General features: G+C 42.2%; 1 protein-coding gene across 1 annotated transcript in view; it reads left to right on the plus strand.

Annotated features, from left to right (window-relative positions):
• The first annotated feature begins 3195 nt into the window (after positions 1-3195).
• Positions 3196-27450, plus strand: part of CLSPN (claspin) — a 36203-nt gene continuing 11948 nt past the window's right edge. The window contains exons 1-14 of the mRNA XM_033227136.1: positions 3196-3343; positions 7881-7989; positions 8493-8941; positions 9870-10031; positions 10715-10792; positions 11130-11202; positions 11990-12098; positions 12292-12869; positions 19954-20145; positions 22697-22941; positions 24385-24563; positions 24666-24730; positions 26225-26424; positions 26768-26922. Coding sequence (XP_033083027.1) covers positions 3320-3343; positions 7881-7989; positions 8493-8941; positions 9870-10031; positions 10715-10792; positions 11130-11202; positions 11990-12098; positions 12292-12869; positions 19954-20145; positions 22697-22941; positions 24385-24563; positions 24666-24730; positions 26225-26424; positions 26768-26922 — 2618 coding nt within the window. The 5' untranslated portion in view covers positions 3196-3319. The remainder of the gene's footprint in view (positions 3344-7880; positions 7990-8492; positions 8942-9869; positions 10032-10714; positions 10793-11129; positions 11203-11989; positions 12099-12291; positions 12870-19953; positions 20146-22696; positions 22942-24384; positions 24564-24665; positions 24731-26224; positions 26425-26767; positions 26923-27450) is intronic.

Genomic DNA, 27450 nt, shown 5'->3' on the forward strand with positions numbered 1-27450 from the left:
TTTACCACAATAAAAAATGAATAAAAGGTTTTCCTTTCCTAGCTTACCCGTCCACCCATTGTTCAAATTGGAGCTTTCTCTCTTCGCTTCTGTGATGAGTGAAGAGGTGCTCCCCAAAGATATTTTAAAATACTAATATAAGGAATGTTATTTATTCACTTTCAGAGGGAGCTCAAGTTGTCAAATTGTTGGCCGGGAGTGGTGGCTCACGCCTGTAATCCCAGCACTTTGGGAGGCCATAGTGGGCGGATCACGAGGTCAGGAGATCGAGACCATCCTGGCGAACACGGTGAAACCCCATCTCTACTAAAAACACAAAAAATTAGCCGGGTGTGGTGGTGGGCGCTTGTGGTCCCAGCTACTCGGGAGGCTGAGGCAGAAGAATGGCGTGAACCTGGGAGGCGGAGCTTGCAGTGAGCTGAGATTGTGCCACTGCCCTCCAGCCGGGGCGACAGGGTGAGACTCTGTCTCAAAAAAAAAGGTTGTCAAGTTGTCAAGTGAATGAATTAATTAGTTCAACAAATATTCATCAGTTTTCCTACCTTGAACCTGGGATGTTCTAAGCCCTTTGTTCTCAAAGTGTGGTCTCCAGATCAGCGACACCAGCATCACCAGGGAATTTGTTAAGAAATATACATTCCTGTGGGGCATGGTGGTTCATGCCCATAATCCCAGCACTTTGCGAGGCTGAGACGTGCAGATTGCTTGAGTCCAAGAGTCTGAGAACAGCTTGGGCAACATGGTAACACCCCTTCTCTACAAAATAAAAAATTAGCTGGGCATGGTGGTGCACACCTCTAGTCCCAGCCACTTGGGAGGCTGAGGTGGAAGCGCTGCTTGAGCCTGGGAGGTTGAGGCTGCAATGAGCTGTGATCATTCCACTGCACTCAGGGAGGAAAAAAGGAAAGAAAGAAGTATACATTCCTGGACCCCACTTCAGATATACTGAATCAGAAACTTTGGCACTAGGACCCAACAATCGCTGTTTTTACCAGCCTTTCAGATTATTCTGATGCATGCTCAAGTTTAAGAAAGATAATTCTAGGTTGCAATGATACAGAGGCAAAGAAAACAAAGTGCCTGTCCTCTTGGAATAATAACAGACAAAGATATAAATAAAATTTCAGGCAAAGGGAAGTGTTATCAGGGAAAGCAGCACAGGAGAAGGAGGGAGAACACAGAGGATGCTCCGGCAGGGTCTCTCTGAGGGGTATGAGCTCTGAAGTCACCTCGAGTCTGAAAATTGGCTCCACCAGTTTCTAGCCTTTTAAAAGTTTGGTTTTCTCATCTTCTAAGAAAGAGATAATGATATTACCTACAAGTTTACTCTGAAGATTAAATAAGATAACACTTATAAAATCCTTGCAACTGTTTCTGTCACTGAGTAAGGCTTCAACAAACGTTAGCCCTCCACATATGATGGGGAGTGCCATAGATGTATATTTGGGAGTCATTGATGTAGAAATTAATAGTAAAGTGGATGAAAAGGTGGATAAACCAAGACACAAAAAGAGAAGAGGATGGATGATGGGCTGTTTTTGGTGGCAGGGGCAGAAGTGGGTTGAGAGATGGTGAGGAGGTAAAGAAATGAAGATGTGGAAAGGGAGCTTTTTTCTGAACCCAGCCAAAGCTGGAAACTTGGAAGAGGAGGCCAGTGGATTGGGTGACGAACCAACCATTTGGTATGCCTGTGACTGAGGAGGTTCTCAGGATGCAGGACTTTCAGTGCTAAAACTAGGAAAGTCCTGGGCAAGCTGGGCTGGCAGTGGGTATGACCATGGAGGGTGAAGTGAGCAATAAATATTCTGACCTTTCTTTCCTGGTGGTCTCTCATCTCCTTACAGTCACCTTATAAAGTGCCTTTACAGGGGCCTGACCCAACCAGAAGTCAGAAGGCAAGGGAGCTGGGATAATACAGTCTAGAGAGGTCAGCCTTGCCTTGACACAAAACAGGGTAAAGGAAGGACAGAGAATTGACCTGGAGGGGCAAAATATAATGGCCAGCACAGTGGCAAAACTGGGATTAGAATTGTTTGGGATAGGCCAGGTGCGGTGGCTCACGCCTGTAATCCCAGTACTTTGGGAGGCTGAGACGGGCGAATCACGAGGTCTGGAGTTCGAGATCAGCCTGGCCAACACGGTGAAACCTCATCTCTACCAAAGATACAAAAAAATAGCTGGGTATGGTGGCACACGCCTGTAATTCCAGCTACTCAGGAGGCTGAGGCAGGAGAATCGCTTGAACCCGGGAGGCGGAGGTTGCAGTGAGCCAATATCAGGTCATTGCACTTTAGTTTTTAAAGACTAAAGGTCTTTAAAAAATAAAAGTGGGCCAGGCGCGGTGACTCACGCCTGTAATCCCAGCACTTTGGGAGGCCGAGGCGGGCGGATCATTTGAGGTCAGGAGTTCGAGACCAGCCTGGCCAACATGGTGAAACCCTGTCTCCACTAAAAATACAAAAATTAGTCAGGCATTCGTGGTGGGTGCCTGTAATCCTAGCTACTCGGGAGGCTGAGGCACGAGAATCGCTTGAACCCGGGAGGCGGAGGTTGCAGTGAGCTGAGATCGGGACATTGCATTCCATCCTGGCTAACAGAGGGAGGCTCCGTCTCAAAAAAAAAAAAAAAGTGTGTGTGTATACATATATATGTGTGTGTGTGTGTATATATGTGTGTGTGCATATGTATGTGTGTACATATATGTGTGTCTATGTGTGTGTATATGTGTGAGAGTGTGTATATATGTGTGTGTGTGTGTGTGTGTGTATATATATATATTCAGTGGTAAGTGTCGTGTACAAAAGGCAGACAGGATCTAGCTGCTCCAGAAATGAAGTCAGTGGAGAAAATCCCCACGGGGACCTTGGAATCCCTTTAAAAAGGTTCAGGTACAGGACACTCCCAGGTGCCCAGGAACCGTTTCCCAGCTCACTTCCCCCAGAAGACTCACCCCTCCGATCGCACTTCCTGCTTTGGCAAGTGTCAATGGTCAAAGACCACTGCTCGCCTGGTACCTACTGCTCGCCCCAGTGTACTTCCAGCTTCCTGAGGCTCCGCTTCCAGCAGCTGCGACCCAGCCTGGGTTATATGAGGTTGGGCGGCCGGAGGCGCTGCGTGATTGGTGGGTTGGAACGGGGCGGGGACTCGCTGGAAAGTCCCCTCTGGATTGGTGCAAACCATCGGGGTGGGACCTCTACTCTGGCTGGGCGGGAAAGCTCGAACTGCGCTGCCGGGCTGGAGACGGCGGGAGCCGCTGCTCTCCGGCTGAGGGAACCAGAGACAGCTCCGTCCCTAACGGAGCGCCGGGGAGGCAGGCGTCATGACAGGCGAGGTGGGTTCTGAGGTGAGTTTATGCACACGCCCCCCACCGGGGCTGCGAAGGCCCGGCAAAGAGGGGTTAGGTGGGGCCGGGGTAGACCCAGCTGACCCGGTGAGCCCGGGCGGGAGGACTGCGGCTCCCGGCGTTCACCGCGTCGGCTCCCGCAGCCTCGAGACTCGGTCGGGATGGGTTCCGACCGGGCGTCCCGTCCCGCCGCCGGGCTTCCCGCGCTTCGGGCTCCGTGGCCGGGGAGCTCCAGGTCTCTGCGGCGCGCGCTGCCGGCAGCCCAGCCCCTCCTCAGCCGGTTCCTGCAGCCAGCCCTCCCCTTTGGCGCGTTTCCTGTCGCGGAAGCTCCTCCCCTCAGGGTGCCCTGAAAGCCAGGAGGCTCTGGCCGAACCGGGCCGCAGGGGTGCGGGGCGGGATTCTCCGCAAATAGAGGACGAGGGTGTTAGGGAGTTCCACATTGGGCCTGGGAGGGGCCCTGGAGGTCATCGCACGGAGGCCCTTTGCGTTTTCCTACGGGGACCCGAGTGGGACGTCACCGTTGGGGCGCCTGGCTGGTGGCTCGCAGCTCCCTGGCGAAATTGGGCGTAGAAAACAGATGTTTCCAGACCTGTGTCCTTTCTGGGGCCGGATTCGGGCAAGGCACTCTCGCCTTAGGAGCAAAATTTAAAGGGGCGCCAAAACACTCATTAATCAAACTCATATTTTAATGCAATTTTTTTAAACCGAAATTAATGCAAAAAATTTTTATGATTTGATATTGAACAAAATATCAGACGTTTAAACAGAGACAAGATCTGACCAGTCATTTGCACGACCTTGGCTCACTCACCTCACCCTAATCCTGTCCTTGGTTCCAATAAACTTTATTTACAAAAGCGGGTGTATTATTTACCTCATGAGCCATAGATTATTAATTTTTAAAAAAATATTGCATTAATATGTTGTTTATTTTGATTACTGAATTTTTTGAGACCTCACCCCCCCTGTTCCTGGCCCTGCCCTTTGACGTTGCTGCAAATTGCCTAGAAGAGGGTCATCATTCAAAGCAGCCCTATTCCTTGAGCTGTCTAGTTACCTAAATTCGATTTCCACATTCACAAACAGAAGTAATAGTTTCACTGCTTTGGATTGTTGAGAGGATCGTCAGTGCATACATATTAATTCTCAGCAATCCCAGCACTTTGGGAGGCCAAGGCCAGCAGATTGCTTGAGCTCAAGATTTTGAAACCAGCCTGCATAGAAAACATGGCAAAACCCCGCCTCTACAAAAAAAAAAACAAAAATTAGCCGGGCATCGCCCGTAGTCCCAGCTACTCAGTAGGCTGAGGTGAGAGGATCCTTTGGGCCTGGAGGTCAAGCCTGCAGTGAGCCATGATCCTGCCACTGCACTCTAGCCTGGGTGACAGAGTGAGATGCTGTATCAAAAAAAAAAATTGTGCCAAGCATCCAAATCAATTTTTTATATATATATATATATTTTTTTTTTCCGAGATGGAGTCTCGCTCTGTTGCCCAGGCTGGAGTGCGGTGGCGCAATCTCGGCTCACTACAACCTCTGTCTCCCTGGTTCAAGTGATTCTCCTGCCTCGGCCTCCTGAGCAGCCGGGACTACAGGCACACACCACCATGCCCAGCTAATTTTTGTATTTTTAGTAGAGATGGGGTTTCACCATATTGGCCAGGCTGGTCTCAAACTCCTGACCTCGTGATCCACCTGCCTTGGCCTCCCAAAGTGCTGGGATTACAGGCGTGAGCCACCATGCCTGGCCAATTTAATGATTTTTTGAGAAACCACTCGGGTGAGACCTTGTACCCTGTTACATTACTGATGTTCATATTTCTCCCTTTATTAATAAGTGGATTCAGAGCCCTGAGAACTCCAAGGAGGTAGACTTGGCATCTAGGATTAGCTTGGTCACTAACTGATCAAGTCACCTAACACACCCCTCCTCCTTAGGTTTTTATTTGCGACTTTTTAAACTGTCTTATTTAGAAATTTTCAAACCTATACAACCGTAGAAAGGATGGTATAATGAACCCATCACCTTACTTCAACTACAGTTTGAATATGTCTCGTCTGAAATGCTTGGGACGAGAAGGGTTTTGAATTTCAGATTCATTTTGGGTTTTGGAATATTTGCATACACTTAATGAGATGTCTTGGGGGAGGGACCCAAGTCTAAACACGAAATTCAGTTATATTTCATATATACCTTACACACATAGTCTGAAGGTAATTTTATACAGCATTTAAAAATAATTCCGTGCATGAAGCAAAGGTTTTATTGCAGCTCATCATATGAGGTCAGGTGTGGAATTTTCATCCAGTGAAATTTCAACTAGCATCATGTCAGTGCTAAAATATTTTGGATTTGGGAGCATTTCAGGTTCAGATTAGAGATGTTCAACCTGTATTATCAAATCATGATCAATCTTGTTTCATTTATACCGCTACCCATTTTTCCTCTCATGGGATTATTTGGAGGAAAATCCCAGATATCATATTATTTGAACCACAAATATTTTAGTGTGCCTATCTAACAGACAAGGGCTTTCCAAAAAAAGATAACTACAATATTATTACCACACCTAAGAAGGATCTAGTCAGTGTTCAGATTTCTTTGACTCATAGATATTTCATTTATTTTTATATGTCACTTTAGCATATTTACATTCTTTTGAATCATCAGAAGTTGGCATATTGCAATTGTTTATATTATATATGTGTATATATACATATATGTATGTATTTTAGATATACATACATATATAAAACATATATGTGTGTGTATACACATATATATGTATTTTAAGATATACATACATATATAAAGCATACATTTATGTATATAGAAATATACAGGGCCAGGTGTGGTGGCTCACGCCTGTAATTCCAGCATTTTGGGAGGCTGAGGCAGGCGGATCACCTGAGGTCAGGAGTTCGAGACCAGCCTGGCTAACATGGTGAAACCCCATTTCTACTAAAAATACAAAAAATTAGCCGGGCATGGTGGCATGCACCTGTAATCCCAGCTACTCGGGAGGCTGAGGCAGGAGAATCGCTTGAACCCAGGAGGCGGAGGTTGTAGGGAGCCAAGATCATGCCATTGCACTCCAGCTTGGGCAACAAGAACAAAACTCCGTCTCAAAAAAAAAAAAGAAAAAGAAATATAGCATATAGAAATATACATACATGTATAAATATATGGAAATATACATATGTACACACATATATTCATTCACTTACGTATTAACTAACTTTATAGGTTTCTCTCCCTCTGTTTTTTTTTTTTCTTTGCAATATATTGCAAAGGCCAGGCGCAGTCACTCATACCTGTAATCCCAACACTTGGAGAGGCCAAGGTGGGCGGATCACCTGAGGTCAGGAATTTGCAACCAGCCTGGCCAGCATGGGGAAAACTTGTCTCTATTAAAATACAAAAAATTAGCTGGGCGTGGTGGTGTGCGCCTGTAATCCCAGCTACTTAGGAGGAGAATCGCTTGAACCCAGGAGGCAGAGGTTGCAGTGAGCAGAGATTGCGCCACTGCACTCCAGCCTGGGTGACAGAGCAAGATCCTATCTCAAAAAAAGAAAGAAAGAAAGAAACCACCCAGTTTGACTTGTGGAGTTTCCCACATCTAGGTTGCATCTCTGTGGTATTATTCAACATGTTTCCCTATTCACTCTATTTCCTGTAACTTGGTAGTTAGATCTACAGACTTGATAGGATTCAAATTTGATTGTTCTGTCAGGAATACTTTATAGCTAGTATTGAGTACTTCTATTAGGCAGCACATAATGTCTGGTGTTTCTCTTTTGGTGATGTTAGCAGCCATTAATGATAATTGCCGAGGTCTTATTTAATTGAGGGTTGATAAAATTGTGATAATCTAATTCTATCATTTGTTAATTCATTAGGATATTTCTCTAAATAGAAACTTCCCCTCATCAATCATAGGATATATGGGGAACAGTTCAGACAGAAAAGGCATAATAAATGCTTGATTCTTTTCATTTTTTTACCATTACTAAAGGAGTTGGTTCTGTTAGCATCCTTCAAAGGTGAAAAATGAACTTTTGTTTGTTTGTTGTCCAGTAATTTTTTTTTTTTTTTGAGACGGAGTCTTGCTCTGCCGCCCAGGCTGGAGTGCAGTGGCCGGCTCTCAGCTCACTGCAAGCTCCGCCTCCCGGGTTCACGCCATTCTCCTGTCTCAGCCTCCCGAGGAGCTGGGACTACAGGCGCCCGCCTCGTCGCCCGGCTAGTTTTTTGTATTTTTTAGTAGAGACGGGGTTTCACCGTATTAGCCAGGATGGTCTCGATCTCCTGACCTCGTGATCCGCCCGTCTCGGCCTCCCAAAGTGCTGGGATTACAGGCTTGAGCCACCGCGCCCGGCCTGTTGTCCAGTAATTCTAAATGTCATCCCTTCAAGGAACCATTGTATTTGGTTCTTTCCTTAGTTCAGGTTGATGATCCCATGATGATTTCTGTGTCATTATGTACTTGGAGCTTTTGGTCACTTGCTGGTTAATACAAAGTATATTGTCATTTTCTAGGTTCACCTGGAAATCAGTGATCCAAAAGTCATTTCACAAGAGGAAGCAGATAGTCCTTCAGATAGTGGACAGGGCAGCTGTGAAACAATTGGACTCTTGAGTGAAGGAGGTTTGTAATAGTAATTTTATTTTTAGGAATAGTATGCAGGAGCCTCAGTTGTAAGTAGATTGGATTAATTTCATTATTCTCTTGATTTATTCCATTAATGCCCCATCCTTATTGTTTGTTTTACTATAAAAGCAAAATAACAGTGCTTGTACCTTTTTGAAACTATGTTATATTGTTGAATGTCTAATAGCTACCACATTGCCTGGTTAATTGCATCCATCCTATAATAAAAGGAATTTTAACACCTGCCAGAGGATTAGAACAACTTCACACATTGTAAATATACATAAAATTACATTTCCCAGTAAGAGACATTTTTCCCAGGGAAAATGTTTTTCAAAATGTATTTTTAGATTTGCTTTGCTACAATCAGTTCTTAATAGTAGTTACATAATTTCACAATGTAATATATCACGTGTATAACTGAATATATTTTTGAGGAGTAGTGGGACTAGGAGGAAGATCAAATGATGGTATAATTAAAAGAAAATTGTTTCTTCCAGATTCAGATGAAGAGATATTTGTAAGTAAGAAGTTGAAAAACAGGAAGGTTCTACAAGACAGTGATTCCGAAACAGAGGACACAAATGCCTCTCCAGAGAAAACTACCTATGACAGTGCCGAGGAGGAAAATAAAGAGAATTTTTATGCTGGGAAAAATACAAAAATCAAAAGGATTTACAAAACTCTGGCAGACAGTGATGAAAGTTACATGGAGAAGTCTTTGTATCAGGAAAATCTCGAAGCGCAAGTGAAACCTTGCTTAGAGCCGAGTCTTCAGTCTGGAAACTCTACAGACTTTACGACTGACAGAAAGAGTTCCAAAAAGCACACAAATGATAAAGAAGGAACTTCAGGAAAAGCAAAAGTAAAATCGAAAAGAAGACTTGAGAAAGAGGAGAGAAAAATGGAAAAAATTAGACAGCTGAAAAAGAAGGAAACAAAAAACCAGGTACATTTTAAAGAATAATTTGCTATTGCTTGGGTAGGTTAACATTTTAGAAAAGGTTGCTGTTAGTACTTGAGGTTGTTTCTGCTCTCCGAATATTGCTTTGAATTGACTATTTTGTGTTAAGAATAATAGGGTATGTTATTTAAAACTAACTGATCTTGGCCAGGTGCAGTGGTGCATACCTCTAATCCCAGCACTTTGGGAGGCTGAGGCCAGAGGGTCACTTAAGCCCAGGAGTTCAAGACCAGCCTAGGCAACAGAGTGAGATCCCGTCTCTACAAAAAAGTTAAAAATTAGTTGGGTGTGGTGGCCGTAGTCCCAGCTGTAGTCCCAGCTACTTGGGAGGGTGAGGTGGGAGAATCACTTGAGCCCAGGAGGTTGAGGTTGCAATAAGCTGTAATTGTACCACTGCATTCCAGCGTGGATGACAGAGTGAGACCCTGTCTCATAAAACAAAACAAAAAAATAAAACTTATTGGTCTTATTCTATTTTGGGTATGCAGAGGACATTTCCAAATAAATGGGTTTCTTATTTTCTTTATGAGCACATGGAGTAATCCTTTGCTGTCTCTGAGCTGATGAAAATTAACTGAAAGAAGGCTTTTTAATGCATCTGTCAGTCAGAAGTCTTGTTTGCTAACTAGAAAACTATCCTCAAATTTATAAACTAGCTGCTTAACAAGTATTTGACTTTTCAAAAAAATATTTACTGTTTATTAAGTTAGTTTTAGACAGTTGCATAAAATCATAACTTGGACTTCAAAGGATAAGTGTGAGTTAGGAACCAGTGAGAATGTTCTAGATTTTATATGCTTGTCTGTTGATGAAACATGGGCTTTTTCTGGCCTGATCCAAATTACCATATGATGTTGTGAAATACTGAATTTTTAAATGATTGGATTATGCTTTTTGTTTATGTATTATCTAGGAAGATGATGTAGAACAGCCATTTAATGACAGTGGCTGTCTTATTATGGATAAAGACCTTTTTGAAACTGGGTTGGAGGATGAAAATAACTCTCCATTGGAAGATGAAGAGTCAATAGAATCAATAAGAGCAGCTGTAAAAAACAAAGTAAAAAAGCACAAGGCAAGTAAAACATGATTGCAATAAGAGTTAACCAACTGCCTCTGACCTTTGCTATATTTTTAATTTACTGTTGGAACCTTAATTTTTTCTTTTTTTAACTGAAGAAAAACGTGTCAATTGACTTAAGTTTTCAGCTGTTAATTTTGGAGACTTGCAGTACAAGTGATAGACGTGCTAACTTATTTGGAAACTAGTTCTTTGTTATTACCCTTTTAGGAATGCTGAAAAAAAAGACTAAGATACTTGACGGTGTAGTAAGATGCAGGTAAATAATAGGGAAGAGATGTAAATTTTGCAATCCTATAGCCTTTGAGAAATGAACCCTATAGGGTTTCAGGAAGGGTATCAAAGAGAGGCATCAGTCAAAACATTGTTGTCCCGAGTATTTAGAAGCATAATTTTTCTTCCTAAGATTTTTTTTAGCTTCCTGCGAGTTATTATCCCTCTTTAGGGAAAGATGTAAGCAGAGGTAAAAGAAATAAGGGTCCAAACTCCATTTGAGGTATCTAATTTGTTTTCTAAGCATAATAGGGTGCTGTGTGTTTAATAATTTCTATTCGATGATTATTGATTTATTAATGTAGCATGATGTGGTGTTGGATGACAAAAGTAGACTTCAACTAAATCATCCTCTTATTTGAATTTTGTTTTTGTCCTAATAATCAACATGCCATTTATTTTAGAAAAAAGAACCATCTTTGGAGAGTGGGGTCTATTCATTTGAGGAAGAAAGTGAGTTATCAAAAGGAACCACGAGGAAGGTGAGGTAGAGCCCTGTATATTAGTCACATTGATCTCTTTACACAGGAGTTTATGGATTGCTTAGGGATAAATATTTTATTTTGTTTATCATATTTTTCTGTTACCCATCATATTGCTTTGTACATAGTAGGAACAAAATATGGATTGGATTGAACGAATTCTCTGAGACTTGAATGAATTCTCTAAGACTTTAAATGAATTCCTTGAGTTTATACTGCATTTGGCTTACTATTTCCTTTCCTCTTTTCTTGGAGAGAGCAAACTCTTGAGGGATGAATATCTATCTTTCTGGATATTCATATAATTAATGTAGTCTCACTTTTTGTTTTCTTTAAGGAAAGAAAGGCAGCCAAATTAAGTAAAGAAGCATTAAAACAACTGCATAGTGAGACTCAGCGCCTTATTCGAGGTAATGCAACCCAGTAAACTTTGAGGCAAAATCACAATATTTCTTGGTAAGCTCAACTTGGATGTTGAGGACTTTTATTTTTTTAACACTTCTAATGTGAACTCAGGTTATAATATCAAGTTTAGAACTGATCTTGGTGAAAGGCCATTGTTCTAAAGCCCTTGGAACATTTGTATAAACTGAAGAAATTTTCAGAACTGTAATGCAAGTAGGGAGGAAATTTAATGGTTGTCTGTGGACTGATTGTGTTAGGATTCTTTGGAGAGGTAGTAGTCCCTCCTATTTGCAGTTTTGGTTCCCGTGGTCAGCCATGGTCCATGGAATTTTAAAAAAATCCCTTTGTCCAGTGTATCACACTGTATATGTTACCTGCCTGTTAGTCAGTTAGTAGCCCTCTCAGTTATCAGATGAAAAAAACACTGCATGGTTTAGTACTATCTGCAGTTTCAGGCATCCACTGCAGGTCTTGGAATGTATCCCTGTGGATAAGCAGGGACTACTGTATATAAATTTTTAGGCCCTACAGAGATTCTGATTCAGTAGGTTTGAAATGGGATCCAAGAATCTGTATTTCTAAAAAACTTCCTGGATCATTTTGATTTCACATCTAGGTTTAAAAGCCACTGGTCTTCAGGAAACTCTTCTGTACTTAGCTCCTCTGCCTTTGTTAAAGGGGAGTTTTCTATTTCTAGTGATGGCGTTGGTTATTATGTTTGGTTAACTGAATATGAAGCGACATTTCAGAATATACAGTATATATATTTGCTTGTTTTATTCTGTTTTATAGAGTCTGCACTTAACCTTCCATATCATATGCCTGAGAATAAAACCATTCACGATTTCTTCAAACGTAAACCCCGGCCCACTTGCCAGGGAAATGCCATGGCACTATTGAAGTAAGAACACTCTTATTATTATATTAAATTATTATTATTATTTTCATGAACATTTAGTTTTGTAGCAAACACCTGGCATAAAAAGTTCAGATTTCTCACTCCCCTAAAACTGATTTAACTGATATATACTAAGGGATGAGAATGTTTCACAATTAGGATAATTTTCAACTCCAGCTCATTTTCTCTTCTCTAGGTCATCTAAATATCAGTCAAGCCATCACAAAGAAATGACAGACACTGCAAATACTACTGAAATGAACAGTTATCACCATAGTAAAGGTTCTGAGCAGACAACGGGTGCAGAAAATGAAGTGGAAATTAATGCACTCCCTGTGGTTTCAAAGGAAACCCAGATCATTACTGGATTAGATGAGTCTTCTAGGAAGGATTTGGTAAAAAATGAAGAGCTAGAAATTCAGGGGAAACAGAAGCAGAGTGACATTAGACCTTCACCTGGGGACAGCTCGGTGGTGCAACAGGAATCCAACTTCCTTGGGAATAATCACAGTGAGGAATGTCATGTTGGAGGGCTTGTAGCATTTGAACCTCATGCCCTGGAGGGTGAAGACCCCCCAAATCCGGAAGAAACAGATGAGAAAGTGGAAGAGCCTGGACAGCAAAATAAATCATCAGCAGTTGTGCCACCTGAAAGAGTGAGAAGGTTTACTCTGGATAGACTTAAGCAACTAGGAGTAGATGTTTCCATTAAACCACGGCTAGGTGCTGATGAAGATTCCTTTGTGATACTTGATGAACCTGAAACCAACAGAGGTAATCCTTTAAATTGTGGGGAGTCTCCTTGGAGTGATTATCCTGGTAGCTTTTGATTATTGACCACTGTCGAGGACAGAGAACATAGGAGAAACCAATAACCACATGTGATCTTATCCTGCAGTTGTTCCAGATATGGGCAGAGTCCCTTTTAGAGAAATTTGGCAGGGTATCAGAGTGATCTAAGCCATGTTTACAATGGAAGTCTGTTAGCCAGGTGTAGTGGCTAACGCCTGTAATCCCAGTACTTTGGGAGGCCGAGGTGGGCAGATCACGAGGTCAGGAGTTTGAGACCAGCCTGGGCAATATGGTGAAACCTGTCTGTACTAAAAATACAAAAATTAGCCCAGCATGGTGGCATGCATCTGTAGTCCTAGCTACTTGGGAGGCTGGGGCAGGAGAATTACTTGAACCCGGGAGGCAGAGGTTGCAGTGAGCCGAGACTGCACCACTGCACTCCAACCTGGGTGACAGAGCGAGACTCTGTCTCAAAAAAAAAAAAAAGCTTGTTGATAGTTAATATAAAAAAGAGGTACATTGCTATTGTGTTATGGTATTTAGGAATTTATTATTTCTGCCTTTCCAATCTGAAATTAAGTTTTTTCTATAATCCTGAGTCAAATCTTAAGACATTGATGAAAACATCATTTAGTTTTTTACTGCTAAAGAGAAACATTTTGGTTCACTTAAATTATCTGTGAAACTGAATTTCTTTTGTTTTCACTCATTCAACAAATATTAAAGTATCTACTATGAGTAAGTTGCTATGGGGCATACCAAGATAAATCTGATATTTAAGGTATACTTAAGATGCTTTTACTCTTGGGGGAGATAAGAAGTATGCAAATAACAAGTACAAAGGAGAAAATGGTAAATGATGTCTTTGATAATGAATATGTCATTGATAATTGGAAAATAAATAACATGAAAAAGGAAAAGTATTTTCTTAAAGAACATTTAGAATAAAATACTGTAGGAATTCAGAGAGGGATAAATTTCTTCCAATGAATGGTTAGAGGACAGCTTGAAGAATAGGTGGATATAATTACTTGTTCACTGCCTTCCCTTTATACTGTGAGTTGGGATCTACTGCCTTGTTCCCTACTGTATCCCTAGTGCTTCCTCAGTGGATGACACATTGTAGGCACTTGTATTTATCAAATGAATGAATGATCTCTCAACACTGAACTCAAGTATTACCACGTTGAATAAATTTCCTGACTCTTAGATAGAGTTGGATGCTCCCCACTCTGCCTTGAGGCAGTATGGCATGGTGGTTAAGAGCTTAGACTTTGTGGCTGGACGCGGTGGCTCACGCCTGTAATCCCAGCACTTTGGGAGGCCGAGGCAGGTGGATTGTGAGGTCGGGAGATCGAGACCATCCTGGCTAACACGGTGAAACCCCATCTCTACTAAAAATACAAAAAATTAGCCGGGCGCGGTGGCGGGCGCCTGTAGTCCCAGCTACTCAGGAGGCTGAGGCAGGGGAATGGCGTGAACCCCGGAGGCCGAGTTTGCAGTGAGCCGAGATCACACCACTGCACTCCAGCCTGGGCGACAGAGTGAGACTCCATCTCAAAAAAAAAAAAAGAGCTTAGACTTTGTAGCAAGACCAGGATTTGAATCTGGACTATCATAGTAATTATTTAACATTGTATATGCCATTTGACCTCTTCAAGCATCTTTTTTTAAAAAGAGAGAAGAAAGCCAGGCAGAGTGGTGCACACCTGTAGTTCCAGCTACTGGGGAGGCTGAGACACAAGAGGGTCACTTGAGCCCAGGAGTTTAAGGCCATGCTGGGCAGCATATGAAATCCGGTCTCAAAAAAAGAAAAAAGAAAGAAAGAAAAAAGCATTATATGGCTTGTGGGCTATGGTGAAGATGTGTTGAAATAATGCATGCAAATGGATAGTATAAAGAAGCACTCAAAAAGTTGTTGCTGCTTCTACTATTATTAGTGAAATGGTTCACATCAAGACTTTTTGTTTTTGAGACGGACTTTCACTTGCTCTTGTCACCCAGACTGGAGTGCAATGCTGTGATCCCACCTCACTGTAACCTCCGCCTCCTGGGTTCAAGCAATTCTCCTGCCTCATCCTCTCAAGTAGCTGGGATTACAGATGCCCGCCACCACACCCAGCTAATTTTTGTATTTTTAGCAGAGACGGGGTTTCACCATGTTGGCCAGGTGAGTCTTGAACTCCTGACCTTAGGTGATCTGCCTGCCTTGACCTCCCAAAGTGCTGGAATTACAGGTGTGAGGCACTACACTCGACCAAGACTCTTTCATTAAACTGGGCACAGTCAGTGGCTTATGCCTGTAATTCTAGCACTTTAGGAGGTGGAGGTGGGAGGATTGCGTGAGCCCGGGGGGGTCAAAGCTACAGTGAGTTGTGAGCTGAAATTGCACTACTGCACTCTAGTCTGGGAGACAGAACGAGACCCTGTCTCATAAAACACACACACACACACAATTATGTTTCATTAAACAGCTTATTGTTGGCAGGTGCTATGTCAGCCACTATATCTGGTGTGTAAAATATGCTCAGTGAGTCTGTTAATTGAATGAGTTGACTTTAGAGATGGAGAGGATAGAAAGAGCACCTTGTCTCATTAAAAACACACACACACACACACACACACAAATAGATTCTCTTTCATTAAACAGCTTATTGTTGGTAGGTGCTATGTCAGCCACTGTATCTGGTGTGTAAAATATTCTCAGTGAGTCTGATAACTGAATAGGTTGACTTTGGAGATGAGGAGAAGGATAGAAAGAGCTCTGCATGGTGTTGCGTATTGGGAAGATGTGAAAGTCAGTTTGACCAGGGCTGGAGGTTGAGGTGGCAGAGTTGTGTAACAGAACTAGCATAGCTCCATTAGCAAAGAAGCATGAGAATAAGCTGTTGTCCGGAACACTGAGGGAAAGTTTCTGTTCTGTGGGACTAAGTTACCTAACAGTCCTAGACTGATAGGAAAGGGAGAAACGTTTTTTGAGTACCAACTATATTAGACACTGGTACATTCTTTGTTAGTTGTCTTTCTTAATTTTCATAGCGCCAGGTATTATTTTGCAAAATGAAGAGACTGAGGCTCAGAGAGGTTAGGTTATTTTTCCAGCATTATACTTGGCTTATAAAGAGACCTACATAGTGACTGGCATATGGTGAGCACTTACTTTTTAACTTGGAACATGTTTTCCTTTAGAAATAATTGACATGAAATTTGGGTTTCCAGACCAGCCATAATATACGTGAAGTTAGAATCAACATTCATTCATTCATGCAATAAATTGTATTTAGCACTGTGTTTGCTGCTGTGTATACATGTAAAACACTCCCCGCTCTCAAAGAAATTAAAGTATAATAGGAGTGATAGGCAGGCAAACAGACCATTACAATAGTGGATGGTAAGTGCTTACGATCAAGGTATGTAATTGAGGGTGCATTGGGAACCTAGAGGAAGGGTACCTTACTTGGAGCCTAGAAGTCAAGGAAGTTTCTGAAAGGAGCTCAGTAGAGATACCAAGGCAGACAGGTGAGGGAGGACTTTTTGGTGGAGGGGTTGGACCTGCAGATGTCAGAGACAATAGAAAGCACAGGGTGTTCTACCTGGCTGAAGTGAAGATAGCAAGGACATTGGTGATCATTGCCCAGATCATTCAGGGTTTTTATGCCATGCTAGGAGCTTGGACTTTAGCTCTTTGTAAGTAGAGGACCATTGAAACGTTTTCAGCAAAGGAAATGTTCAATCAGATACTCATTTTAGGAAGTTAAATCTGGTACCTGGTGTGGTGGATGCATTGGAAGGGGTTAAGAGTAAAAACAGTGGGAACAGCTCAGTTTCCTTACCTCATATAGGATAAGATTTCCATGAAAAAATGCATGTAAATTTAAATTTTGTGATGTTGCTTGCAATAGCATATGGAATAATCCCTGCCTCTAATTCTGCTTTCTGGACAAGAGTAATGTGAATGAGAACAGTTCTTATGCTGACTGCTATTTTAAGTCCCAGGTAATCTTCCCACCCAACCATTTCTCTTACTCTAGTGGCATCCATAATAACCTGCCTATTTCTGTTCCCTTTTCTCTGCTACTACCTGTTGCTTTCAGCTTTACTGAACCACTGCAAAATAGGAGGCAGACTTATAGCTGGTCTCTCTACTCTTTTGTTTGCAATGTAAACATAGCATCCTTTAGAGTTGGGTTTTTGCTGCTAATAATGTTGGGGGCTCAGAATAAAAAGATTTCCTTCATTTTTCTCTTTTTCTAGTAAGACCATCTAGAGGAAAAAGAACACATATCTAGATGCTAGTCACAAAAATACTGAAGTACGATTTGAGTGCAGTTTAGAAAATTAACCAAAGTTTCATGCCTATAGTTCCAGCACTTTGGGAGACTAAGGTGGGAAGATCGCTTTGAGGCCAGGTGTTTGAGACCAGCTTGGGCAACATAGCAAGTTCCTGTCTTTACAAGCTAGGACTCCCAAGTAGTCCTAGCTACTTGGGAGGGTGAGGTAGAAGGAATGCTTAAACCCAGGAGGTCAAGGTTGCAGTGAGCTGTGATCGCACACCACTGCACTCCAGCCTGAGCAACAGAGCAAGACCCTGTCTCTAAAAAGAAAAATGAAAAGTGGCCGGGCACAGTGGCTCACACCTGTAACCCTAGCACTTTGGGAGGTTGAGGAGGGTGGATCACTTCAGTCCAGGAGTTCAAGGCCAGCCTGGACAACATGGCAAAACCCGTCTCTACAAAAAATACAAAAATTGGCCAGGTGCAGTGGCTCACTCCTATAATCCCAGCACTTTGGGAGGCCGAGGTGGGCGGATCATCTGAGGTCAGGAGTTCAAGACCAGCCTGGCCAACATGGTGAAACCCCATCTGTACTAAAAGTAAAAATAAAAAATTAGGCCGGGCGCGGTGGCTCAAGCCTGTAATCCCAGCACTTTGGGAGGCCGAGACGGGCGGATCACGAGGTCAGGAGATCAAGACCATCCTGGCTAACACGGTGAAACCCCGTCTCTACTAAAAAATGCAAAAAAACTAGCCAGGCGAGGTGGCGGGCGCCTGTAGTCCCAGCTACTCGGGAGGCTGAGGCAGGAGAATGGCGTGAACCCAGGAGGCGGAGCTTGCAGTGAGCCGAGATCCGGCCACTGCACTCCAGCCTGGGCGACAGAGCGAGACTCCGTCTCAAAAAAAAATAAATAAAATAAATAAATAAATAAATAAATAATTAGCTGGGTGTTGTGGTACACGCCTGTAATCCCAGCTTCTAGGGAGGCTGAGGCAGGAGAATTAGTTGAACCCAGGAGATGGAGTTACAGTGAGCTGAGATCATGCCACTGCACTTTGGCCTGGGCAACAGAGTGAGACTCCGTCTCAAAAAAAAAAAAAAAAAAAAAGTTAGCTGGGGTTGGTGGTACATGCCTATAGTCCTGGCTACTCTCAGGAGTAGCACACTGGATATTTTCAGGTGGCCTTCTCGTCCATGATAAAATGGTGAACCCAGGAGGTGGAGCTTGCAGTGAGCTGAGATTGCGCCACTGCACTCCAGCCTGGGCAACACAGCTAGACTCCATCTCAAAAAAAAAAAAAAAGTCAAATTAGCCAGTCTGCTGCCACAGGCCTGTAGTCACAGCTTCTCCAGAGGCTGAGACAGGAGGATCTGTTGAGCCCAGGGGTCAAGGCTGCAGTGAGCTGTGATGGTGCCACTGCACCCCGGCTTGAGTAACATAGCAAGGCCCTGTCTCAAAAAAAATTAAAAAGAGGCCGGGCGCGGTGGCTCAAGCCTGTAATCCCAGCACTTTGGGAGGCCGAGACGGGCGGATCACGAGGTCAGGAGATCGAGACCATCCTGGCTAACACGGTGCAACCCCGTCTCTACTAAAAAAAATACAAAAAACTAGCCGGGCGAAGTGGTGGGCGCCTGTAGTCCCAGCTACTCGGAGGCTGAGGCAGGAGAATGGCGTAAACCCGGGAGGCGGAGCTTGCAGTGAGCTGAGAGCTGGCCACTGCACTCCAGCCTGGGCGACAGAGCGAGACTCTGTCTCAAAAAAAAAAAAAATTAAAAAGAATAAAAAAGCAAGAGCCATTTTTAGCTTGCGGATAATACAAAAATAGGCTACCAACTAGAATTTGGCCTGTGAGCTACAGCTTGCTGACCCTTGTTATAGAGGCTGCGCTCAGACAACAAAAACGAAACTTCGGCTATTATGAAGTAACAGAGACTGGATTTACCTTCCTCCTTAAACAACTAAAAGGTCAGACAAAATATATGAAGTAAGTTTTTCAGGCATTTAACAGGCAGAATAGAACAGTAAGCTCTGAGAGAAGAGAAACAAATGATGTGAGTCCTATCATTGCCCCAGCTTACCATCTGGAGAGTTTCCAGGCCACAACGCATACAGAGTGAACCTAAGTGGAGCCTGGCAATCTCCCAAAGTTGAGATCACACCACTGCACCCCAGCCTGGGAGACAGTGAGACTCCATCTCCAAAAAAAAAAAAAAAAAAAAAATAGCTGGGCATAGTGGTGCTCACCTGTAATCTCAGCTACTCAAGAGACTGAGGTAGGAGAATCACTTGAACTCAGGAGATGGAGGTTGCAGTGAGCTGAGATCGCATCATTGCACTCCAGCCTGGGCAACAGAGTGAGACTCCGTCTCAAAACAAAAACAAAAAACAGCAATAACAGATAGGGAATTTTAAATAGATGGAAACCCATGAAAAATTTAGCCCTTGAATAGATGAGATTATAATCTTTTTTCCTACCAGTTTAATACTTTTAGAGAATTTTTAAAGAATGTTCAAAAGAATTGCACATATTTAGAAATTTCAGGTATACATTTCTGTATGGTTTTTTAAAGTCTGATTTTTGAAACGTTGAGGAAGAATAGTTGTGGCAGTCCATTAGTTTGGGTTAAGTTGTGTGAATTTGACTCAGGAGTTAATAGCAAGGGGTTTTTGGTTTCTCTGTGTGTGGTTTTCCTCATCATTGGTGAGCTAAAAAAAAACTTAGCTTGTAAGTCTTAAAGGAAAGAGTTTTGAACATGGCAAACTGAACCACTGGTTGGCGTTTGGGTTTAGAACTGGAAGCCTTGAAGCAGCGTTTCTGGAAGCATGCTAATCCAGCAGCCAAACCCAGGGCTGGTCACACAGTGAATGTGAACGTCATAGTGAAAGACGTGGGCACTGATGGAAAGGAAGAGCTAAAAGCAGATGTGGTACCTGTGACTTTAGCACCTAAGAAGTTGGATGGAGCAAGCCACACAAAACCAGGTATTTGAGCCCACAGGTTTTGTTTTTTGCTTTTTACTTTGTATTCTAACAGATCTTCAAGGCTATTGAAAACCTTATAATGAAAAGTTATAGAATCTTTTTCTTTGGAGACTTTGGACAGCAGTATCTCTGGCATGATTCATGTGTAGCACACCTAGAGGTGTGGGGTGGACAAGCTGGCTTTATTTTTTAAAAATTATCATTTGTCTTATAAAAAACAAATACCCATTATAGAAAAATATATAGAATAATGAAAAATTTAATCTTCTATCAGAGACAGGTTCTATAACCAAATTGTGTATCCTTTTAAACTCTCTTCTTTGCACATATGTATATGTATTTAAACAAAAACAGGGCCAGGTGCAGTGGCACAGGCCTGTAATTCTAGCACTTTGGAAGGCCAAGGCAGGAGGATCTCTTGAGCTCAGGAGTTGGAGACCAGCCTGGGCAACATAGTGAGCCCTAATCTCTACTAAAAAAAAAATTATCCAGGCATGGTGGCATGCACCATGGCCCCAGATACTTGTGAGGCTGAGACAGGAGGATCATTTGAGCCAGGAGGTTGAGGTTGCAATGAGTCATGATTGTGGCACTGTACTCCAGCCTAGGCAAGAGGGTGAGACCCTGTCTCAAAACAAAACAACCCACCTAATAATGTGATCATAACATGCATTCTGCTTTGTGTTTTAGAAATGTATTAAGGACAGCTCTCACCGCCCCCGCCCCCTTGAAATCACAAGTAATATATCACTTGGAAAACAGTTTTAAATACTGAAAAAAGGTATCAAATGAAAAATTAGTCTTCCCAAAGATAACTATTAACAATTTCTTCTATGTCCTTATAGGAGTATTTTTATCGATATACCATTTTTTGTGAATGTGTGTGACATTGAACATTTACTCCCTGTCAGGCATTGCTCTAGATTCTTTATATGTTTTATCTCATTTAATCCTTACAACCCTATGAGGTAAATAACATTAGTATCCTTATTTTGTATATGAAGAAACTGATATGCAGAGCACTTAAGCCACTTGCTCAAGTTCACACAGCTAATAATAATAATAAACGGTAAGACCAGTGGTCTAATCCAGACCACCTAACTCCAGAGCTCAGGATCTACTTTATATTGCTTTTGAGGCTTTTTTTTTTTTTTTAATAAAGAGTCTTGCACTGTTGCCCTGGCTGGAGTGCAGTGGCACAATCTTAGCTCGCTGCAACCTCCACATCCTGGGTTCAAGCAATTCTCCTGCCTCAGCCTCCCAAATAGCTGGGATTACAGGTGCCCACCACCATGCCTAGCTAATTTTTGTATTGTTAGTAGAGATGGGATTTCACTATGTTGGCCAGGCTGGTCTCGAACTTCTGACCTTGTGATCCACCTGCCTTGACCCCTCAAAGTGCTGGGATTACAGGCATGAGCCACTGCGCCCAGCCTTGAGGTTTTTTTTTTAAATGACTGCATAATATTGCATTGAATGAATACAGCATGACTCATTAAACCATACTCTTATTGACAGATGTCTTGTTTGTTCCAGTTGTTGCTATTGCATACAGTGTTATATTATATTATAGTGCCAGATATATGGTGGTATATTAGATGCAAAATTCCTTGCAGTGGAATTGTCATGATATATATCACATTTTGATATATATCACCCAGTTGTCTTTCAGAATGGTTGTACCACTCTGAATCACAGTGTATGAGTTCCTTTTTCCTCTCAGTAATAGGTATTATCAAACCTCCTAATTTTTGCCAAACTAACATGTTGAAAATGTATCTCATTATTTTGATTTATAACTCTTTAATTAGAAGTGAGGTTAAGCGTTACTTTTAATTTGTTTATTAACAATATATGTTTATTTTTCTGTGAACTGGCAGTTCATATCGTTAGCTCATTTTACTTTTGAGTTGTTTCTCTTCTTTTTTTTTTTTTTCTTTTTGAGATGGAGTCTCGCTCTGTCGCCCAGCCTGGAGTGCAGTGGTGTGATCTCGGCTCACTGCAAGCTCCAACTCCCGGGTTAACTCCATTCTCCTGCCTCAGCCTCCCGAGTAGCTGGGACTACAGGTGCCCACCACCACGCATGGCTAATTTTTTGTATTTTTAGTGGAGACGGGGTTTCACTGTTTTAGCCAGAATGGTCTCGATCTCCTGACCTTGTGATCCGCCTGCCTCAGCTTCCCAAAGTGCTGGGATTACAGGAGTGAGCCACCACTCCCGGCCTCTTTTTCTTTAATATAGGTAAATTTATCAATGTTTTTCTTCATGGCTTTTGAGCCACAGACTTTTGAAGCTCTACTCCCTACCCCCCGTTCTCTCTTTTGAACAATTATTTTATAATCCCTGAGGAGTATACTATCCAGGGTGCAGAAATTCTCTTTGATACTTCAATTAATAATAATACTCTTGTGTTCAAATAACAAAAAAGCCCAGAAATACTAGAGTCTCAGATTTTCCTTTTGGGATGTGACTAGAATACTTCTGGAGTTACCTAAAATGCATACCTAATTATTGTATTATGTCTAAAGCATTTCTACATATTTCTGTTCAGGTGAAAAGCTTCAGGTGCTAAAAGCTAAACTGCAAGAGGCAATGAAACTCCGAAGGTTTGAGGAGCGCCAGAAGCGCCAAGCACTGTTTAAATTAGATAATGAAGATGGATTTGAGGAAGAGGAGGAGGAAGAGGAAGAAATGACAGATGAGTCTGAGGAAGATGGAGAAGAGGAGGTAGAGAAAGAAGAGGAAGAACTGGAGGAAGAGGAGGAGAAAGAAGAGGAAGAAGAAGGAAATCAGGAGGTTTCTGGCAATTATGTTGTTTTGTTACCTTGTCATGGTGAATATGAGAGAAAAAGTCAGACTTGATTAAGAGTATAATAAGCATGTTCAATTGTATAAGAGGTTTTAAGGGCATGGTAAGGGTAACTACCCCTACCCCACATATCTCTAAATCTTAGTATCTTCAGTTCTGTCAGTACCATTGAATATCTGTAGATCATCATTATGTATCTGAATACAGATATTCAGTGGTACTGACAGAATACCATTGCCGGGGCTTCCACCTGTTTGTTTATATATTTTAATATAATAATGCTAATATTAAAAATGGCTTTGTATTTGTAGGAAATTTTATGTTTGTTGTTTATTTAGGTTTCTCTGTCAGATTAAAAAGCAGTCCTAACCTTGGCTAGATCGAGGTCTGGAGTAAATTCTCAGGGAGTCAGAGGGCTTTCTGAGTTATTTTCGTTCTTTGTTGAAGAAGGCATTTGTAGAGGGGCCTCTTGCCCTTCCTTGTTCCATAGTATTGTTTTCTGCCTAGGGAAAACAGGTGATGATATGATTGTTAAGTATTAAAAAGCTTTCCTTTTTGGGCTGGGCAGGGTGGCTCATTCCTGTAATCCTAGCACTTTGGGAGGCTGAGGTGGGCGGATCACCTGAGGTCAAGAGTTTGAGAACAGCCTAGCCAGCATCGTAAAAATCCATCTCTACTAAAAACACAAAGATTAGCTGTGTGTGGTGGCACACCTGTAATCCCAGCTACTCAGGCAGGAGAATTGCTTGAACTCGGGCAGTGGAGGTTGCAAGGAGCCAAGATTGCGCCACTATACTCTAGCCTGAGTGACAGAGTGAGACTCCATCTCAAAAAAAGAACAGAAAAAAGCTTTCCTTTTTGTATGCTGGGATCACTTATTTTATTTTATTTTATTTATTTATTTAAAGTTTTTTGAGATGAGGGTCTCACTATGTTGACCAGACTGGTCTCGAACGCCTGGCTTCAAGTGATCCTCCCATCATTGTGGCCTCCCAAGGTGCTGGGATTACAGGCATGAGCCACCACGCCCAGAAACTTGAGTTAATATTTAGTTTTGGGTAAAGGAGAAAGAAAACAATGGCTGAGCTATACAGCCTGTCTCAGTCTGTGCTTGGTTTGAGATCAGTAGTCAGCCTGCAGTCTTAGACTGATTAATTAACCTCTTATTGCCTCAGTAAAATGATAATCCAGTCGTCCTTTATAATCTTAGCAATTTTGGGAGGGTAAAGGGTAAAAAAAATACAAAAAAGTTCTAGAAGTGTCAGGGAAAATTATGTTGATAATGGTCATATGGAATGTCCTTCAAGTTTGCCTTTTTAAATTTAAGATGTTATCAGTAACCAGTCAGCCGTATTTCAAGCTAACATTGTATTTGCTTTTAAAGTTTTTGACTTGTATTATTTTGTTTTGTGGTGGCATGATTGGTAAAGACTGCAGAATTCCTTCTTAGTAGTGAAGAAATAGAAACCAAAGATGAAAAAGAAATGGATAAAGAAAATAATGATGGCAGTAGTGAAATTGGCAAGGCAGTTGGCTTCCTCTCTGTTCCCAAGTCTCTCTCATCAGATTCTACTTTACTTCTATTTAAGGACAGCTCTTCCAAGATGGGGTAAGTGATTCTCTCTAAGAAAATTTAAAATTGCCTTGGATTTGCCCCTCCTGTAAAAAACTAGGAACAGATACTGAACCAATTTACTTTCTTATTTTACAGTTACTTTCCTATTGAAGAAAAATCAGAAACAGATGAAAACTCAGGCAAACAGCCTAGCAAACTGGGTAAGTAGTGATTCTTGTGTAGAACTTGACATTTCTTTTGTCCCTCAGCTTTGATATTTAAGGACTGCAGTACTGTAAGTTTCCATTTTTAAAAATCTGGTCACTTCCCAGTTTCATATGTGGCAATGAAAGGGGTTTATGAATTAGAATATTTTTCTTGGTCTATTTTTTGAAAACTTACTTGCAGTTTATTTATAGTAGACGGTGGCACATAATGGCCTTAGTGAATGTGTGTTGATTGAGTGAGCAATGAAATATTTCTTTCTTTTTTTTTTTTTTTGAGACGGAGTCTGGCTCTGTCACCCAGGCTGGAGTGCAGTGGCCGGATCTCAGCTCACTGCAAGCTCCGCCTCCCGGATTTACGCCATTCTCCTGCCTCAGCCTCTGGAGTAGCTGGGACTACAGGTGCCCGCCACCTCGCCCGGCTAGTTTTTTGTGTTTTTTAGTAGAGACGGGGTTTCACCATGTTAGCCAGGATGGTCTCGATCTCCTGACCTCGTGATCCGCCCGTCTTGGCCTCCCAAAATGCTGGGATTACAGGCTTGAGCCAGCAATGAAATATTTCTATATGTAGATCAAAGGAAGATGTATAATTGATTGGATAGGCTGGGCGTGGTGGCTCATGCCTGTAATCTCAGCACTTTGGGAGGCCGAGGTGGGCGGATCACAAGGTCAGGAGATTGAGACCTTCCTGGCTAACACGGTGAAACCCCATCTCTACTAAAAATACAAAAAATTAGCCGGGCATGGTGGTGGGCGCCTGTAGTCCCAGCTACTTGGGAGACTGAGGCAGGAGAATGGCGTGAACCCAGGAGGCGGAGCTTGCGGTGATACGAGATCGCGCCACTGCACTCCAGCCTGGACAACAGCGAGACTCCGTCTCAAAAAAAATAAAAAATAAAAATAAAAATAAATAATTATTTGGATAATGAAGAGTGTGATCATAGGCATTAGGAAGGATAAGAGAAAGAAGAGAACTTTCTGCTGGGCGCAGTGGCTCACGCCTGTAATCCCAGTACTTTGGGAGGCTGAGGCAGGCGAATCATGAGGTCAGGAGATCGAGACCAGCCTGGCTAACATGGTGAAACCCTGTCTCTACTAAAAATACAAAAAATTAGCTAGGTGTGGTAGCATGCACCTGTAGTCCTAGCTACTTGGGAGGCTGAGGCAGGAGAATCACTTGAACCCAGGAGGCAGAGGTTGCAGTGAGCCAAATTCGCGCCACTGCACTCCAGCTGGGGCGACAGAGCGAGACTCCATCTCAGAAAAAAAAAAAAAGAACTTTCAAGTGTCACTTAGCTCAGAGTAATAAGCCCTGATTATATAATGCTATCTTAGTACTGTAATTTACCTTTAACTTAATGTTTTGGAACTTATAACTTGAGGGGTTTGCCTATGAATTTTATCTGACAGTTTCATCCTCAGCTCTTTTTCCTAAACAAATCCACCTTATTTCTGTAATCATGAACTTAAAAGGTGTTTCTCTTTCTTTAGATGAGGATGATTCATGTTCATTGCTAACGAAGGAGAGCAGCCACAATAGCAGCTTTGAGCTGATTGGCTCCATGATTCCATCCTATCAGCCTTGCAACAGACAAACAGGCCGTGGGACCAGTTTTTTCCCTGCAGCAGGAGGATTCAGATCTCCTTCCCCTGGGCTATTTCGAGCCAGTTTGGTCAGCTCAGCTTCTAAGGTAAGATGGTAATGGTTTTTCTAATCTCCTCCTCTCTTTGCTTCCCACATTGCTAAATAAAGTTTGTCCCAGCCAACCAACTCCCACCACTTTGGTACCGAGCTTATGTGTGTTCAGTTTAAAAAATACACCCCCTTTGTGTATTAAAAACAAGCTTCATCCAGTATTCTTACTTTCTTAGAGGTATTTTTCTTTATGCTTCTCATGGCTGTGTATTGTCCTCCTCAATTGCAATTTCCTGAGAGTAGCTTAAATATTGCAAATAGCAACTTCTGTTGTTGTCATGAAAATGAATGACACTTGTAAAATGTTTTGTTATTGTTTGTTTTTGTTTGGGTGCCAGAGTTCAGGGAAACTGTCTGAGCCTTCACTTCCCATAGAGGATTCCCAGGATCTGTATAACGCCTCCCCAGAGCCTAAGACACTTTTCCTAGGAGCAGGAGACTTCCAGTTCTGTTTAGAAGATGACACTCAGAGCCAACTGTTGGATGCAGATGGGTAGGTAGTTTTGTGTTTCTGTGGGCGGGAATGGTTCTGGATACTGCTTAATTTTGTTTAAAAATAAGTAAGCTTCTGTCACTCCATCTGTGCTTTCTCTTCTGAGAAAGAGAAGGTGTACAGACCATTAGTATTACATTCTATAAGTTTGAACAAAGTCTGTCCAGAAAATAAACATAAATAGCTCTTGCTAACATTCTGGTCCTTCAATTTCTGTCTTACTTGAAATGCATAGATCTTGTATTGTAAGGTCATCAAATTTCCCTGTATCCATCCTGCTATGTTATTGTTGGGTAAGGCTGAGAATTCACAGACTGGTGGCACATTACAGGACATAATGCCAAGCCCTGCTCTAACATCATCTGAAGCTAAAAGTTATCCTTTACACTTTACCTTCTGAGTAACATTTTATTCTTTCACAAAACTTTTCCCTCCCTCTTTAGATTAACACAAGCCTAAAGTTTGAATCTTTTGCTTTCTAGTTTGAGATTCAGCTTTTAACTGGTGTTGGAAATTAATTCAGAGGTT

This window comes from Trachypithecus francoisi, unplaced genomic scaffold, assembly GCF_009764315.1.
Source record: "Trachypithecus francoisi isolate TF-2019V2 unplaced genomic scaffold, Tfra_2.0 Lachesis_group12, whole genome shotgun sequence".
Classification (NCBI taxonomy): Eukaryota; Metazoa; Chordata; class Mammalia; order Primates; family Cercopithecidae; genus Trachypithecus; species Trachypithecus francoisi.